The following is a 15939-nucleotide window of genomic DNA, read 5'->3' as shown; positions in this document are numbered from 1 at the left end:
TTGTAGACAAAGAAGACGATAGTTCTGTCTGTGCTGCGCACCGGAAGCCAACGGCCCCGCCCTATAGAACAGAAACTGAGAATAAGTCTGATCCGCCACAATATCAGGAACGAAATATCTCAAACATTTATCCTGAGGCAAAAAAAACTCATCGTACCACCGATTACCTTGAAAAAGGACGAAACTAATACCCCTATGGTATTACGATCAGGACCCCTGGGGGAGGATAGGTGGAAAGTTAAGGATGAGAGTTCAGAAACCAGTACGTTCCCACTGATACAAGTAGCTAATACGCAAGCAGGCACTCCCGGACAGGACCCCACTATCTTGGTTTATAGACCTTGGACAAAAGAAGATATCAGGCGGGCTACAGAGGGGATACCTCATCCAAAAGATAATATTAAAAAGTTCGAGGAGGATTTACATGGCATACAACTTAGCTATAAACTTAACAGTGTTGAGCTGGAACAAGTTTTACGTCAGATCCTAGGACCTGATTGGCATATAATTTGCGGAAGTTGGTGTCCTTTAGACCGAAACTCCGAACCCCTCCACCACGAATCTAAAGTATTCGAGTCACAGGTCAATCAGGTATTGAAAAATATTATGGAAAAATGGAAACCTAAGGCAGACTGAACACGCATTAACCAATGCATGCAGTCTGAGGAAGAAAAAGTTGATCACTACTTACAAAGGCTGACCGATGTTTTTAATGATCATAGTGGGTTAGAAGTTCCGCTTGACCAAAAGGATGACTCACCCTATGAGCAACAGTTGAAAAATGCTTTTATGAAAGGATGTAAGGCACCCATTAGTAATTTTATTACTAAACATATGATAGATCATTGTACTGCGCGCTTGCAGCCTCTTATGGAATATGCAAGACACGCTGAAAAATATATTGAAGATAAAAAGAAAAAGCAAGCACAAGTCCTCACGGTTGTATCGGATGGCACTGTCATGCTGCTTCAAAACCATAGAAGCAGAGGAAGGAGACGAGGTAGGGGGCGTGGAAGGAGTCCAGGGGGACACTCTGAAGATTATGAAGGGAGAGCAAAGCGAGGAGAATGTTTTAAATGTGGTAAGAAAGGACATTTTGCGGCAAATTGCCGGCAACAGAGACAGGAAAGCGCACAGGGTGCACCCACACAATCTCTGGCATGACTATATGACGGAAACTCTCATCATGAGTGGCCAGCTCCGCCGGACGATTGTGGGATGGTTGATGATGAATGGAATATGAATGATGAGGACTGTGATGAGGTATGTGGAGAAGATGACGAGGAAAATGTAGCAACAGGAGGAAACTGCACAGGTTGGGAGCATGAGCAAAGTGATTTCAATGAGGAAGGACAGTATCAGGTAGTTAACTTGGCTGCCTTAGCCTCCACATTACAGCTGGAGGTACAGCCTACGATAGTATTGCAGGTAGAAGGGCAGGAAGTAGAGTTCTTATGCGACTCCGGGGCAACAAGAACTTTGATAAAGCATATGGCAGTGCCTTCTGATGCGACTACGGAAGACTATGTGCTGGTTAAAGCGGCAAATGGCCGCATTTACAAAGAGCCACTCTCCCGTCCTTTATGGTTTACAGACCCAGAGACAAATCAAACCATTAGGTTTCGAGTGATTATCTCGAAAATCTGCCCGGGCAACCTTTTGGGCAGGGACTTGATGCATGTGTTCGGCATAGCTGCCGTCCCCACTGCTCAAGGGATACAAGCAAAATGGGTACCGAAACATTCTGAGTTTGTCCGTGAAGGTCAACGTGATCTACATTATTGATACAGTAATGATTTAGTCTCCGCCGGTCCGGGAAGCAAAAACCAGTGACTTAGTAAATCTAGCATTGAGCAAATACAGACACCAACCTCCCGTTAATGCGGAACAATTGCATTGTACTATGTATTATCGAAAAATGGCAGGTCCCGATACACAATATGAAAAACTCTTTTTCAAACATAAGGTGACTAAGATAACCTTGAACAACTTATACTGGGATAGACTGGGAAATGCTGTAGCCACATGTACTTTGACCAAAAACATGATGTTGCTATTTAAAAGCACTTATGCACCGCATATCTCTTTGACCAAAGAAGAAGGTCAGAGTTGGGTTTCGATAGGGAGAAAAGTAACTGAATGGTGCACCATGTCAGAACATCAGCTACAGCAGAGAGGGATACAAGTCCAAAGGCTTAATAGGATCACTCAAGCTCGGCCCACAGTGCATCTGAGGGGGGATAGGGCACCGCCCAGCTTACTCTTACCACTGACTGTGCAAGATGAACAGGACGTGCAGGGAGTGCCTGACCATTTATGGTCTGCCGGAAGGGAGGATGTTGGGCTGATGAAAATGGCGGGAAAAGTTATAATTACCCCCAAATCTGATTTTAGGCCACATAAGAGACAATATCCGTTGAGCAGACACGTGGAGGAGGGCATAGCGCCTGTTGTGGATGCTTTATTGAAAGCAGGCGTTTTGATACCTTGTACGGATTCTCCCTGTAATACTCCTCTTTTTCCGGTTAAGAAACCGGACGGAACTTGGAGGATGGTCCAGGATTTACAAGCTGCCAATGCAGCCGTTATACCAAGGGCTCCGGTGGTACTGGATCCCTCAGTTCTGCTCAATGATCTAAAACCAGAAAGCAAGTACTTTTCAGTCGTTGACATTAGCAATGCATTTTTCTCTATTCCTTTGCATGAAGACAGTCAATTTTGTTTGCATTTACTTTTAAAACCAAGTGGTATACATACACCAGGCTACGACAAGGTTATTGCGAAAGTCCCACCATTTTCGCACAAGAAATGGCATCCAACCTAGCGCAGTTTGTGCCCAAACAAAAGAGTCAACTATTGTTGTATGTTGATGATATTTTGTTAGCGGCACCTACAGAACAGGCATGTAAGGCAGACACGGTACAGCTTTTACATTTTCTTGTTACGGAAGGGCATAAAGTCAATAAATCCAAGTTACAGTTCTGTAAACCGGAAGTGCAATACCTTGGTTACACCATTTCACAACAAGGAAGACAGTTGGATATGGCACGAAAAGACGCCATCTTGCAGGCACCCATGCCAACCACCAAGAAAGACATGATGTCTTTTTTGGGTGTGACCAATTTTTGCCGTAGCTGGATACCTAATTACACTGAAGAGGTAGGTCCTTTGTCTGAGCTCATTTTTTCCCAACCCATGGCGGCAAAGGATTCCATCGTTTGGACGGATAAGTTGATACAAGCCTTTACTCGGATAAAACAACTCATAACTAGCTCTACGGTCCTGGCTTTTCCAAACTATTCTAAGCCCTTTATCCAAATGGTAGACTGTAAACGGGGGGATATAACATCGGTTTTGTTACAACCTCATGGGGACAAGATGAGACCATTAGGTTTCTTTTCCAGTAAACTTGATACAGTAGCATGCTCCCTGCCCCACTGTGTGCAGGCTGTGGTGGCAGCGGCAATGGCTGTCCAATCCTCTGCCACCCTAGTGCTTTTTCATCCACTTACCCTACAAGTGCCGCACTCAGTAGCAGTTATTCTTTTACAGGGCAAATTAAATTTCTTGTCTCCAAGTAGACATCTTTCTTGTATGACGGTTTTACTTACGCAACCTCATATGACCATAGAACGATGTACCACCTTGAATCCTGCTATGCTCCTCCCCACACCAGAGGAGGGAATACTGCATGTATGCCTGGATATCATACATGATAATGTCTTACCGATGTCTGATCTCTAGGATCAACCATTGCCTTGCTCGGACTGGGTCCCATTTGTGGATGGTTCAGCACGAAAAAATGATTTGGGTAAAACTCAGGTAGGTTACGCTGTGACAACTTTAACCACGGTCATAGAGGCAAAAGCACTCCCTGGGAATTTGTCTGCGCAAGCAGCGGAACTTATTGCCTTAGCATGAGCGTGTACCCTGTCGGAAAACAAGGCGGTTACTGTCTATACTGATAGTCAATTCGCATTTTCCACGGTGCATGTTTTTGCCCAGCAATGGAAACATAGGGGAATGGTCACTGCCTCCGGTAAGCCGGTTACACATAAGGATTTCATTTTACAACTGCTTGACGCTGTCCAGCTCCCTGCTAAGTTGGCCATATGCAAGTGTGCAGCACACACGAACTTGAAGGATGATGTTTCTCGGGGCAATGCCCTGGCGGACAAAACTGCAAAAGAGGTTGCGATAGTATCTACCTTTACGCTTAATTCTGATTTGCCACCATCTGAAAAACTAGATTTACAAACCTTACAAACAATGCAGGAACTTAGCACAGTCAAGGAAAAATCAAAATGGGACAGACATGGGATAACAAAAGAGCAGGGAATATTTATGGATCCTAATGTAAGTATCTCTTGCCTAGCAATCTTTTTCGTTATGTCTCACTCATTACCCATGGGCCATCACATAATGGTCCCGCTGCAATGGTCCAAATCTTTAATCAAACCTTTTGGAGTAAAGGTTTTAAATTATATGCAAAAAGATTCTGTTTATCCTGTCTCGTCTGTGCATGGTTCCATGGACAAGGTGGGGTGCGGGTGGCTCCTGCCTCCTTTCCCGCACCACCATATCCTTTCCATACTGTTTGTATGGATTTCATTGAACTTACTCCTGTTCAGCAGAAAAAATTTGTGCTGGTTATCATTGATGCTTTTTCTAAGTGGGTGGAGGCATTCCCAGTCTCCCATCCGGATGCCTTGACGGTGGCAAAACTCTTAACCAACTATATCATTCCCCGTTTTGGCATCCCAACACAAATTTATTCTGATAATGGAACACATTTTGTTAATCAAACCATACAGAACCTTAGCAAGGTTTTTCAAATAGATCTGAAACATCATTGCACTTACCATCCGCAGTCAGCTGGATTAGTTGAACGCCATAATGGCATTCCCAAAAACAAGTTACGTAAACTCATGGCCGAGACTCATCAATCTTGGATAAGCTGCTTACCCTTGTCACTTCTCTCTATGAGAATCACACCTACCACCAAGGGTCTCACCCCGTTTGAACTCCTCTATGGCAGACCATATTACGTCCCACAGTGGCAAGGATTATTGCCATCGGAACGTGGGGGGGGGTGAAGAGTTAGCGGAATACATGAGAAAATTGCTGACACACAGTAAGACTCTTTTAACTAATGATTGCCTTGCAGGTCAACAACGAGACGTCATCACTGAAGTCAAACCTGGTGACTGGGTCTGGATCAAAGTAATAAAGCGGAAGAACTGGGCATCGCCAAAGTGGGAAGGTCCATTCCAGGTCCTGATTTCGACACCAACTGCGGTCCGAATCAAGGAACGATCCTCGTGGATCCATTTGACACACTGCAAGCTAGTAAAACAATTTGAACTGGACAAATCTCTCACCTTTCCAACAGGACCCTGAGCACAAGTCTGGCTACAAAGGGGGGACAAATCAATAGGAATGTCTCGTCTCAAACCCAGTGAAGAAACCAACGTGCCAAGATCTCATTAGGGCAGAGGTTGAGAGCCACCGAAATGAAGTGCAATCTGTTTGGAAAAAGGCAAAAAGACAATAGTGATACGCAAGGACAGCCTTTTCCTCAAAGTACTGCACAATAATTCTGCTAACAACAATAGTGATCATTGTTTTTCTGTTTTGGCCGTTTTTGTTTTCAGACTCTGTCAACAAACCTGATAAGCGTACAGCTTGGCATCCACCTTTTAATACTTACCAAGCTGTCAAATATGCTTACGCATCATCTCTAAACATCTCGGACTGTTGGGTCTGCACTGCTATTCCCACTGTTCATGGCGGATTAATATTGAGCACGGCCCCTTTGGGGATTAATGATACCTGGACCTCTTTACTATATGACACACAAAATATTACCCTCACTAATATAATGAAAATAGCCCTACAACTAACCAAGCGACAAAATGGCGCTCTATGTTTTCGAAAACAGGGAACCGTGTCAGTAGGATATAGTGACTGTAACACCACAGTATTTTATAATTGCACAATAGATGGCGCTGAATGTTTAGCCAACTTTTCACTTGTAAAAAGATTTCTGGAGAATGTAAATGGTACAGCCAATTTTACTCAAGAGTTGAAAATTGTTTATAGAAAGATATTCCGGGGTTTAACAGACAAAGGGGACTATCTGAGTCCTATTAATATTACTATGGTTGTTAAAAACTGTTATTTTGTATGCGGTAAAAAAGCTTATAAATGGTTGCCAGGAAATTGGTCTGGTAGCTGTTTTTTTGGGTATTTAGTACCTGCAATTCGACATGTTTCTGCATTACCCCAAGGTAAGATCCGTAATGCTCGTGAAGTAAAAAAACCTTCTAACCCAATTGGCAATATAGATGCATCCTGGATATACCATCATGACTTAGCCCATAGCAGCAGTAAAGGGCTATCACACATGGATCTTGGTGATGATGTTATATCTGGGGCTGGCATACTCCCAGCATATGGAACTGTCAAATCAATCTGGGAACTCAGAAAGCTGTCAAAACTGCTTGAGACTTTGAGTAATGCAACTTTTTCTGCGCTAGAATTGGTAACAGACGAATTAACGGCGATGAGAACAGTAGTGTTGCAGAACCGTATGGCGCTTGATTTCACCCTAGCGGCAAAAGGAGGTACCTGCACTCTAATCCAAGAAGAGTGCTGTTCATTTATCCCAAATAACGAGCATGAAATTGAAAGTCATCTCAAGATAATACAGCAAGTGTCTGCCCTAACCAAACCAGGACAAAATCCCTTGACTGACTTTTTCCAAAAATGGTTTGGTGGTTGGGGTACTGTGTTTATGAATGTACTTATCGCTATCTGTGTAGGAGCACTAATATTTTTATTTCTAGGTTGTTGTTGCATCCCATGTGTACAAGGACTAATGACAAGTGCAATTAACACCTCAATGACCAAAGCAATGTATTATGATTCTGAAGAAGATGAACTGAAAGAAGAATTGTATGAACAAGATGTTTAAGGACATTGCATGATAAAAGTGTTGTGAGGGGGAAAATGTAATAAAAGTTTGCATGAACAACTACTTTGTATCAAGCAATGTAAGGGTTAACTAACTTGCGTACATTGAAAGCGTTACTAAAGACTTGCTTAAAACTTGCTGACAGTTAACAATGTTAAAACAGATGTTAGTCTACATTCCAGGGAAGCCCAAACCTGTGATGGTTAGTGGTAACACCCAGTGTAACTGTAGACTCAGTGTCTGGTAAATATCTTGTTGAGTATGTGCAGAGGGGGCTATAAAAGCTCTCAATGTTGTGACTGAGTTAGACTACTGCTGATCATCTTCGATGTAGCGTGTCTCCATGCATGTAAAATAAAGCTTCATGTGCTTACCAAAAATCGATGTGTGGCTCTTCTGTAAAATGTTAACATTGTTATAACAAAGTACTTAAAGGGTTGTCAGACAGAGTGACTAGACCCTAGACTGGGGAAAGTTGGCTATGGGAAGTTTGATGTTTAGGCGGCATCCCTGAGATGGACTGAGTTAACAACTGGAGTACATGGTCCCAGTACATGACTAGTAGATGCTCGATGTTGGCAGTGAGGAGCCAATCAAAAGCCTTGATTCAGTGGTCTGCCCCTGCCTCTTGGGCATCACAAATTAAAATTACCTCCCCCTCTGCTATGGGGAGATCTGCCACCTTAGGAGTCATGGAAAAAACTCTGTGATTTTTGGAACCACTCTTCTTCCCCGATCTCTGGTTCCTAGAGAATGTTCTTTGTAGGGTGGAGAAGCATACACCCACTGCAGAAAGAGAGTGTTGCCATCCTGTTGACTTCTGGTGAGTGCATCCTTTACTTTAGGTCCAAACAAGGTGGAATCATCATGGGGGCATCAATGAAGAATGACTTGAACCTTTCTGTGAAGTCGCATAGTCGCATTCAGGCATGATGGAGCATGTCAATACCAATGTCTGTTGTTCTGGCTGTGCCAGCTGCTGTGTTTGAAAGCAGATGCATAGCCATATTAGAAGGCGAGTGTAGGGTGTAGATCTGAGAGTCCATTTTCTTTTGAACATCCACTGGCAATACCCCTGACAGTGGCATGGAAATCTCCTTAGTCAAGTCTCTCCGAAATCTTGTTAAGTGGTCTAAGTAGTTCAGCGATCTGAAGGCAAAAGTTGTTGACACATTGTTCCACTTTCCAAATCTGTCCATTGTCCTAGATTCTATATTGGGAGGATAAACAGATAAGCTTTCTTCCGATAGCTCCTTACTGGTGGCTGTTGCTACCATCATAGCATCTACTGCTGGGTGCTGATAATATTCTGTCTGCCTTTTTAGGAATGGGCCCCACCACATTTGGGTCCTTCCACACCTGTTCAGCCATAAGATCTATAAGGGGATCAACATGTGGTATCACCCAGGAAGATGTTAGTCAGTCTGGCACCAAAGGCCTCCAAGAATAATGACTTAGGTGAATGATCTTGGGATGACCAACTCCCTCTCTTCTTCACTAATTTGAGGATGTCACCAAAGATGGAGTCTTCCGAGAGGGAGCAAAGGGGAACTCTCCTCTTCTTCCAAGTCAGTATCTTCTGTGAAAGATTCTGGTGGAGTCCAGGTGCTTCCATTTGCATGTCCTCTTTCTGAGAATACCCTCTCCAGGAGTGTTGGGGGGGTCAGTGTCAGATGGGGAGCTAATAAAGCAAACTTCCTCAAAGGCAAATGTAACCAGCTGTCCCTGTCCACTAGCAGTTAGAGGTGAAGACACAGAGTGCTGATGAGGTTTGGGTAGAACCAAGCTGACTGAAGCTGCCTTTTCTTTGAAAGATGCCAAAACCCTTTCAAAAGCTTCAAAAGCCGATGCTGCCACCAGAACAGAAGACTCCCTGCCTTCCAAAGAAGATGGGGAACTCTCCACACCTGGGACACCTGACCATGAAGCTGACCTTGAGTCCGAGTTATCCAGGCCCCCCCCCCCCGAAACTTGGCACTGAAGCTTCGTCATTGACTCTCATCTCAGTCTGAAGGCATCAGAGTCAAGACAGATAGGGATATGGTCAGTACAGAAAATGTAAGTAATTCCGGCACTAAAAATGAGCTCCAGTTCCAGGTGGTTCCAATAATCCTGAGCCTGAAGGAAGAGTTGGTACAGAATTCTGTAAGGCAGGGATGAGTTATCCCGCACTTCGTACCTTTCCTTGAGATGGTACTGGAATAACCCCAAGCTGTATCTGTATCTTCAAAAACTTCCTCTTCATCCTGCTGACATCAAGTTCCATGAGACTTCTAGTCGATCAAGTTACTGAAGAAGGACATGAATATTTCCTTTCCTTTCCTGAAAGATGAGTGACTGCAGTCTGGAACTCACCAAGCCCAGTGGGTAACCTGCATGGGGAGTAGATCAGTTTTGAGTCTGTATCCATTCCAACTTTTTGAACCTTGGGATCAGGACCAAATGAAGAAGTTGGTTCTGTAAATGGCTTTTTTGAAGTCTTGGCAGGAGGTTTGCTCCTTTCTTTTTCATCACATTTGCTGACTTTGTATCCTTTTCTGAGATTTTAGTCTTCTGCTTGTCTCATTTTTTTGGTGAAGATGGTGATGGGGTAGCCCCTGTCTGCACTGGAAGGAGCCCCTTTAGAATCAGTTTGCCCCTTCTAGACTGGAGGGACCTGGCACTAAATGATGTCTAGATGAGCAGCACCAAGACAGTAGACACACTTGGTGTGTGGGTCTTGTGGAGGCAATTTGTGTCCATACTCCAAGTACTTTTTGAAACTTGTCCATTCCAACATGGTAAGGAAGCTAGAAAGAACAGCCTTAAGATTAAATTTAAATTTAAGCTTAAGATTTAAGGTCTCTTTTTTAGTCAAGGAAAGAGAAAGAGAGGGAAGAGACCCTCACTATGGGATAGGCCCTAAGTACCTTAAGTGTTAACCGTACAGAAAAATAATGGTACAAAGAGAAAGACAATAGTAATAATAAGTTGGTGACAGGAAAGTTTCAAGGTAGGACAGGAATTGCAGTGAAATGACGATAATACATAAAAATATTATGATCTACTGCCAGTGGAGTTCTCTGCACATACCCATGCTGTTTGAGCGGCAAATGAGATCTGGGTATCTGAGGTGCAACCTAATTATGGGAAGGGGAGGAATCAGATCTCTGGAACAGATAAGCTTCAAGATGGGTGCCGAGGTCAGATCTCGTCAGACCCTATAACTATATGTGTGAATGGACGAAAAGAGAACACTGAATACTTAGATAAACAGAATGATTAAAAATAAATTGAGAAAATAAGGCAAGTTACTGAGGAATGAAGGTAAAAAACTATGAAAAGAGTACTTACCTCCAAGAGCATGCTCAGTCATACTGAGGCACAATGACTCTAATCTGTTGTTGATATCAGGTTCTATAGATGGTACTTGGAACTCTGTAAAAAATATAACCTAATTATATACTTAAATATTTGGTATAACTGTCAATAATAAATAAGGCAGTATTATGTGTGTATACTAGTGCAGAGTATTCTCTTTTTTATTTAGCAATGGCTTTTTATACATCCTTTTCTTCTAAAAACATGCATCCCCTAACAGACATTAGAACTAAGGTGAAGGAAATGCAGCACCATATCTACTATTGTAAGTTACTCTCTTCACTAGTATGCTAGAATTCATCCTATAAATTATGCTTCTTTCCAGACTGCTCCAGTACAAATGCCTAACAACAATAATAGCAATTGGTTATGTTAACAGTCAATGGATGCTAATGACTGGGCTTGGTTAGATGGCAAGTAATATATGCACATCAAATGATGTGGAGATTTCTATACTGTTTAGCTCAATGACATACTTGAAGTCTGGATGTTACGAATATGTACACATTTTTCTTTCCTGAATAAGAGTCTAGTCATTTGAATGGAATCAGTACACAGTATTTTCACAGTACAAAGGCTGTCTTGATTTCTTCATGTACAGTACCCCTCCTACTTCATAACCTGATTAGCTATATGCATGCTGAATCTGTAAGAAGAAACATAAAAAACATTAAAGTCGAATATGGAGATGAAAAATAAAGAAAAAAAAAAACTATTTCATAAACATTTCAATCCCTGGAGCATTCCAGTAGAACTAAACAGTCAAGCATTAGACACCGAAAGATGACTTTCAGGCACTGCCTATTAAGGACTACAATGGTGAAGTCAGCCATCATTGTTAATGAGATGGATGTGATGATACAATGATATTGGCAATCACTCGCACTTCATCATTTTCAAGCAGACAAATCTTAGAAGTGCAAAGTCTAGTACTGAAGAAAAGCAACAGAGATACACTAGACAACTACAAATGATAGACACCAATTATCATGTTGAATAACAAGAAGAAAAGTAAGACTGATGACTAATAATTAAGCAAGTGTTCTCTTGGTCAATTGTCTGTAACACTGGAATAAGTTGAAAATAGTGATTGAAACTGAAGCATTTTAAAAACAAAATGCTCTTTATGCTTATGAAACTAATGTAAGACTGCAAACCCTACACATTACTGCTAAAGAACTTTGGATTTTGGGCATAAACACAGAGGTATGCAATGAAAGACTAATGCACTTTTGGGGTCACAGAGCAGATTCTAGATAACCATGATACAGAAACAAGTAGAGAACTGGTCACACTCATTCTGAATATGTTTCCTTGTAAAGTGACAGCTTCCATTCTCCCAGTCAAATATGTACACAGTATGGCACAGTGCTGCAGAGATTAGTACTGTGGACAGGTTCTCTGGTTTGGCTCCCAGTTGGGGTGTCTTCTGTTTGCAGTCATCATGGCTTCTTTGTTTCCACATGCATTTCTGCCACTGTCTCCAGTTTCCTCATACATCACAAAGACTGCTGACAGGTGAAAGACAAACCTTTGAATTGCTTGCGTGTGTGTGTGTGTGTGTGTGTGTGTGTGTGTGTGTGTGTGTGTGTGTGTGTGTGTGTGTGTGTGTGTGTGTGTCTGTGTGTGTGTGAGACTGCTGAGTGTCACAAAAGGCCCCCAGCTCCACCATGACCCAAAACAAGATAAAAGGATATCAAAATAGGAAAGAATTAATTAATGTACAAATTTTAACTGGATAATTCTCCTAATTCCAGTGTTAAATGAAAATGGATGTTCTAATCCTGGTGCTAAAGGTATGTAGTACAGTAATTTTATCTTATTTCTATTATTTATTTATTTTTAATATTTTTGTCCCCCTCCATGCAGAGCATTAGCCACTCCTGGTGACTCTCCACAAACTCTGAATCCTCAATGTCAACTGCTCCCACAGATCTTATTCAACAGTTGGGATAAGACAGGAGAAATTGGTGTCCCAGTGCAGTATCAGAATGCCATCAAAGAGAAAATTTGTATTTTTACCTATCACCCCCTCAAGACACAAGACAAAAAATGATGCAACCAAACTATCCTGCAGGCATCAGTCAGTGTGTCCCCAATTTTATGGAAAATGATGCGCCATCTCCCAGTCCTTACGACTAACAGAGTATCAGCATCAAACAGAAAACGTTCCCCTCGCCCAGAACGATGAGTCAACAAAATGCTGCACTTTTCCCATCTTCCTCCAAGCCCCCACCTCACCCATGGAAAATGCCCCCCCCCCCCAGCTGACTCTTCCAAAGTCGAGGCTGCTAATCAAACTCAGGTCTCCTGTGCTCCAGTAAGGGCTCTGTCCCTCTACACCACTGAGGTGTCTGTTATAATCTTTTAACTGACATTTTACATCAATAACAGTAAATATATTGGGTTGAACTCCTCTCCTCCTTTTTCTTGGTTCAGTAGTGAGAAGTTTGCAAACTGATATCTCATTAAGAAGAAACCAAGGAGGATAAACAACATCACAGCAGTCTTAAAAACAAAGCACATAGCCTAAGAAAACCCATATAACCTTATAGCAGCCAAAGTGTGTAATGTCACCCCCAGAGGCACAGGGTCTTCAGACTATACTTAACATTTCAAGCCCCGCATGACAAAGACATACTGAACCATTATTATGTGAACAGGGACAGCATGCAACAAATAATGGACGTGTCTGCCTCATCTGCAGCTTGGTGGGAGTTTCAGTAGATGCAAAAGTATATGTGGCTTTATATATTTAACAGCTACAGGTACCTTTTTTAGTGAGCCACTGGGGACACAGTGGGGGTATCTCAGGCATCTGCCTTAAGAATACTCCATCAGTTCCTTGATGTCATGCTTCAGCATGTGGGGGAGCATATATGGTTTCCATATACCCCAGTGGAAGAAGACAACATCATGCAGGACTTCCATGCTATAGCCAGCTTCTCTGAGCTACTGGGGATTATAGACTATACCCACATTGAAATAAAGGCCCCACCTGTGAACTGGGAAGGAGGTATGTGAACATCAAAGGGTATTACTCCATTAACTGCCAGGTGATCTGTAATGCAGAGGGTATCATCTACAAAGTGTGTCCAGGCCACTTAGGCAGTTTCCACTTCTCTTACAAAATGGCATAAATGTGATCTCTACTGAGGGGTGACTTCCTGCAAAGACATCTTGTAGGTGATGTTGGATATGCCCTGGAACCCTGGCTCATAATGCCAGTTAGAAATCCACATAACTGAACTGACCATGGTCACAACAATGCCCTAGTTCAAGCCAGAAATATCACAGGCATGTGTTGAGCTCTGGACACATCCAGTGGTACCTTACAGTATGACCCTGCCATGTGTGCCAAAACATTTACAGTGTGCGCTATGTTACATAATATTATACTTAGGAAGCAGATACAGCAGGGAGGCCTCTTGCAGAGACTGCAGTTTCCAGCACCACAGGCAGCAGCAACTGAGACAGATGAGTAGCAAGCAGCAGTGAATGATCATGTTAGACAGAGGTGGGCAAAGTACGCTGTGGCACTAGCAAAGAGTCACAGGATTGCGCATGCATAGGATGGCCATGCTCTATATCACACGTAGGCAACCCAAGTAACAATGTACAAAGGGCAGGGCACAGTTATCATCATTTGAACAGCTGGACAAGGGAGTACAGGAGTTAAACAAGGAAGTGTGTGAGTGCTGAGGTGTAACAATAGGAAAAGTGCATTTAATACCTCACAACCTCTTAGTGCAATAAATATGAACAAAGCCTGACAAAATGGGGGGACAAAGGCCCAAAAATAGGAACAGATTGTATATATCGCTCTCATAAACTCAAAAATTAGCTACAGTAACAGTGTTTGTGTTAACATACATTTTCTGAAGTATGTGAAGTCTGAAACTCAAATGTATGTCATTATTTGGTGACTTCATTTGTGATCATCCCAATGATTTGCCAGAAAAACACAAATGTTATGAGGAACAGACCAAAAATATGAGGCAAATATCTGGACAGTTGAAAGGTGTGGTGCATTTATGGGTAGTGTGAGAACTTGTATTGATGGGGGTTAATTTGTAGAAGGGCCAGGATCAGTGAGTGTGTGGGATGTGCTGGGGCTTAGCATTTGAGGACACAGCAAATGACTGGCTGTGAGGACAGACCCTTATTCCAACAGATGAGCCAGAGAAGACATTGCATGGTCCAATGTGTGATTCAGTCTGTCCAATGAATCAAATACACAGGTCATAACCATCCCATGCATCAGCATACACAGCCTGGATCACCCTCAGAATCTTCACTATGGCTTGGGTGGAACTAGCCTGCGCCTCCATAACAGCTCTGCACATACACTGGGTGGTAGATACTGATGCAGCAACCTCAGGGAGAGGGCAGTAACCATATGTCCAGTGTGTAACGGTGCCTCCCCCCCCCAGCAGTGCAAGCACCTCTAGCCACAACTGTTAGGGACAGGTTCAGACATGTCTCCACACCACACTTCCCATATCTATAGTGCCCTCATCACCCTGTCCAGCTTCAGATGGTAGTGTGGCCGGGGTATGACAGGCATATGGACTATGTCCATATTTTGATTAGGGGGATGTTCAGGGGGGGTCACATTCACCGTGTCCAAAACATAATATGCCCCCCCCTGACTGTGCCGGCTCATCCCTGCTATCACCTGTGAATACACCAAAACAAACAATATCCACTGTAAGCAAGACCCTGCACCACAACTACATACACAAGTGATATCTTTAAAACTATAAAAATATGATATTGAGTTAAAACGCTGCCCATTCCTTGCTGGATGTTGCACCTGGATTACAGATGTACCTAAATACCAAACATGAGACAGGTTTTAAAACGTAGTATGACTAACAGGTAAAAATTGGGGCAGATACTGATATTAGGACTGCAGACCTGGGGCATCATCAGTTGAAATTCTCTGAGGGCTATCCAGCACCACCTTGACATCCAGCAGTACACTGTGGAACTCTCTGGAGGTGGTACTACATTTAAGTGAGGGCAGGAACTCCTCCATCTCTATAAAGGGGTAGTTTAGTAGACATCCCACCACTTGTTACCCTCCATTCTTGTGCCACAGATTCTGCTTTCTGGGTAGCAGCATGGATCATATCAGTCACCTTGCAGCAAACTGCACTGTAATTATAATCCTAATCACCCACAGCATTGACATTGTTGACAACTTCCTGACAGACACAGTCACTGAAGGGCTGATGAAAGGAATGTACTGCAAACAGCTGTCTACCATGGAGATAGACGGCCTCTACTACCACCTCATTTTCAGCATCTGTAAACTTGGGCTTGTAGGGGGATATGGTTTTCTGCACTTGTTTCTCAGACATATCTCTGTTGGTAAGGAAAACAATGAAATTAACTGATGTTGTCTTAAATGACTCTTAGAAATCCTAACATTAATACTATGCTAATAAGGCTTCTGCTATACTTTAACTGTGACTTACGCTAATATATGTGTATACACAAAACAAATCTTTTTTTTTTCCACCAAATTTTGACTTGATTGTCAGGCATTAGTGTGTCCTAAACGTAATGCCCTTACTTTCCAAAAGCAGCACGAGTGC

At 42.7% G+C, this 15939-nt stretch overlaps 1 protein-coding gene across 1 annotated transcript in view; it reads right to left on the bottom strand.

The window, feature by feature from the left end:
• Positions 1–9649: 9649 nt before the first annotated feature.
• SAMD4A (sterile alpha motif domain containing 4A) overlaps positions 9650–15939 on the bottom strand; it is a 2460818-nt gene continuing 2454528 nt past the window's right edge. Inside the window, exons 11-12 of the mRNA XM_044073568.1 lie at positions 10310–10393; positions 9650–9765 (exon numbers count right to left, since the gene is read on the bottom strand). Coding sequence (XP_043929503.1) covers positions 9650–9765; positions 10310–10393 — 200 coding nt within the window. The remainder of the gene's footprint in view (positions 9766–10309; positions 10394–15939) is intronic.

Source organism: Protopterus annectens, chromosome 6.part0 (genome assembly GCF_019279795.1).
Source record: "Protopterus annectens isolate FY-2018-M chromosome 6.part0, PAN1.0, whole genome shotgun sequence".
NCBI lineage: Eukaryota > Metazoa > Chordata > Ceratodontiformes > Protopteridae > Protopterus > Protopterus annectens.
The sequence above is the reverse complement of the archived record's forward strand: the minus strand, read 5'-3'. Positions and strand labels throughout refer to the sequence as shown.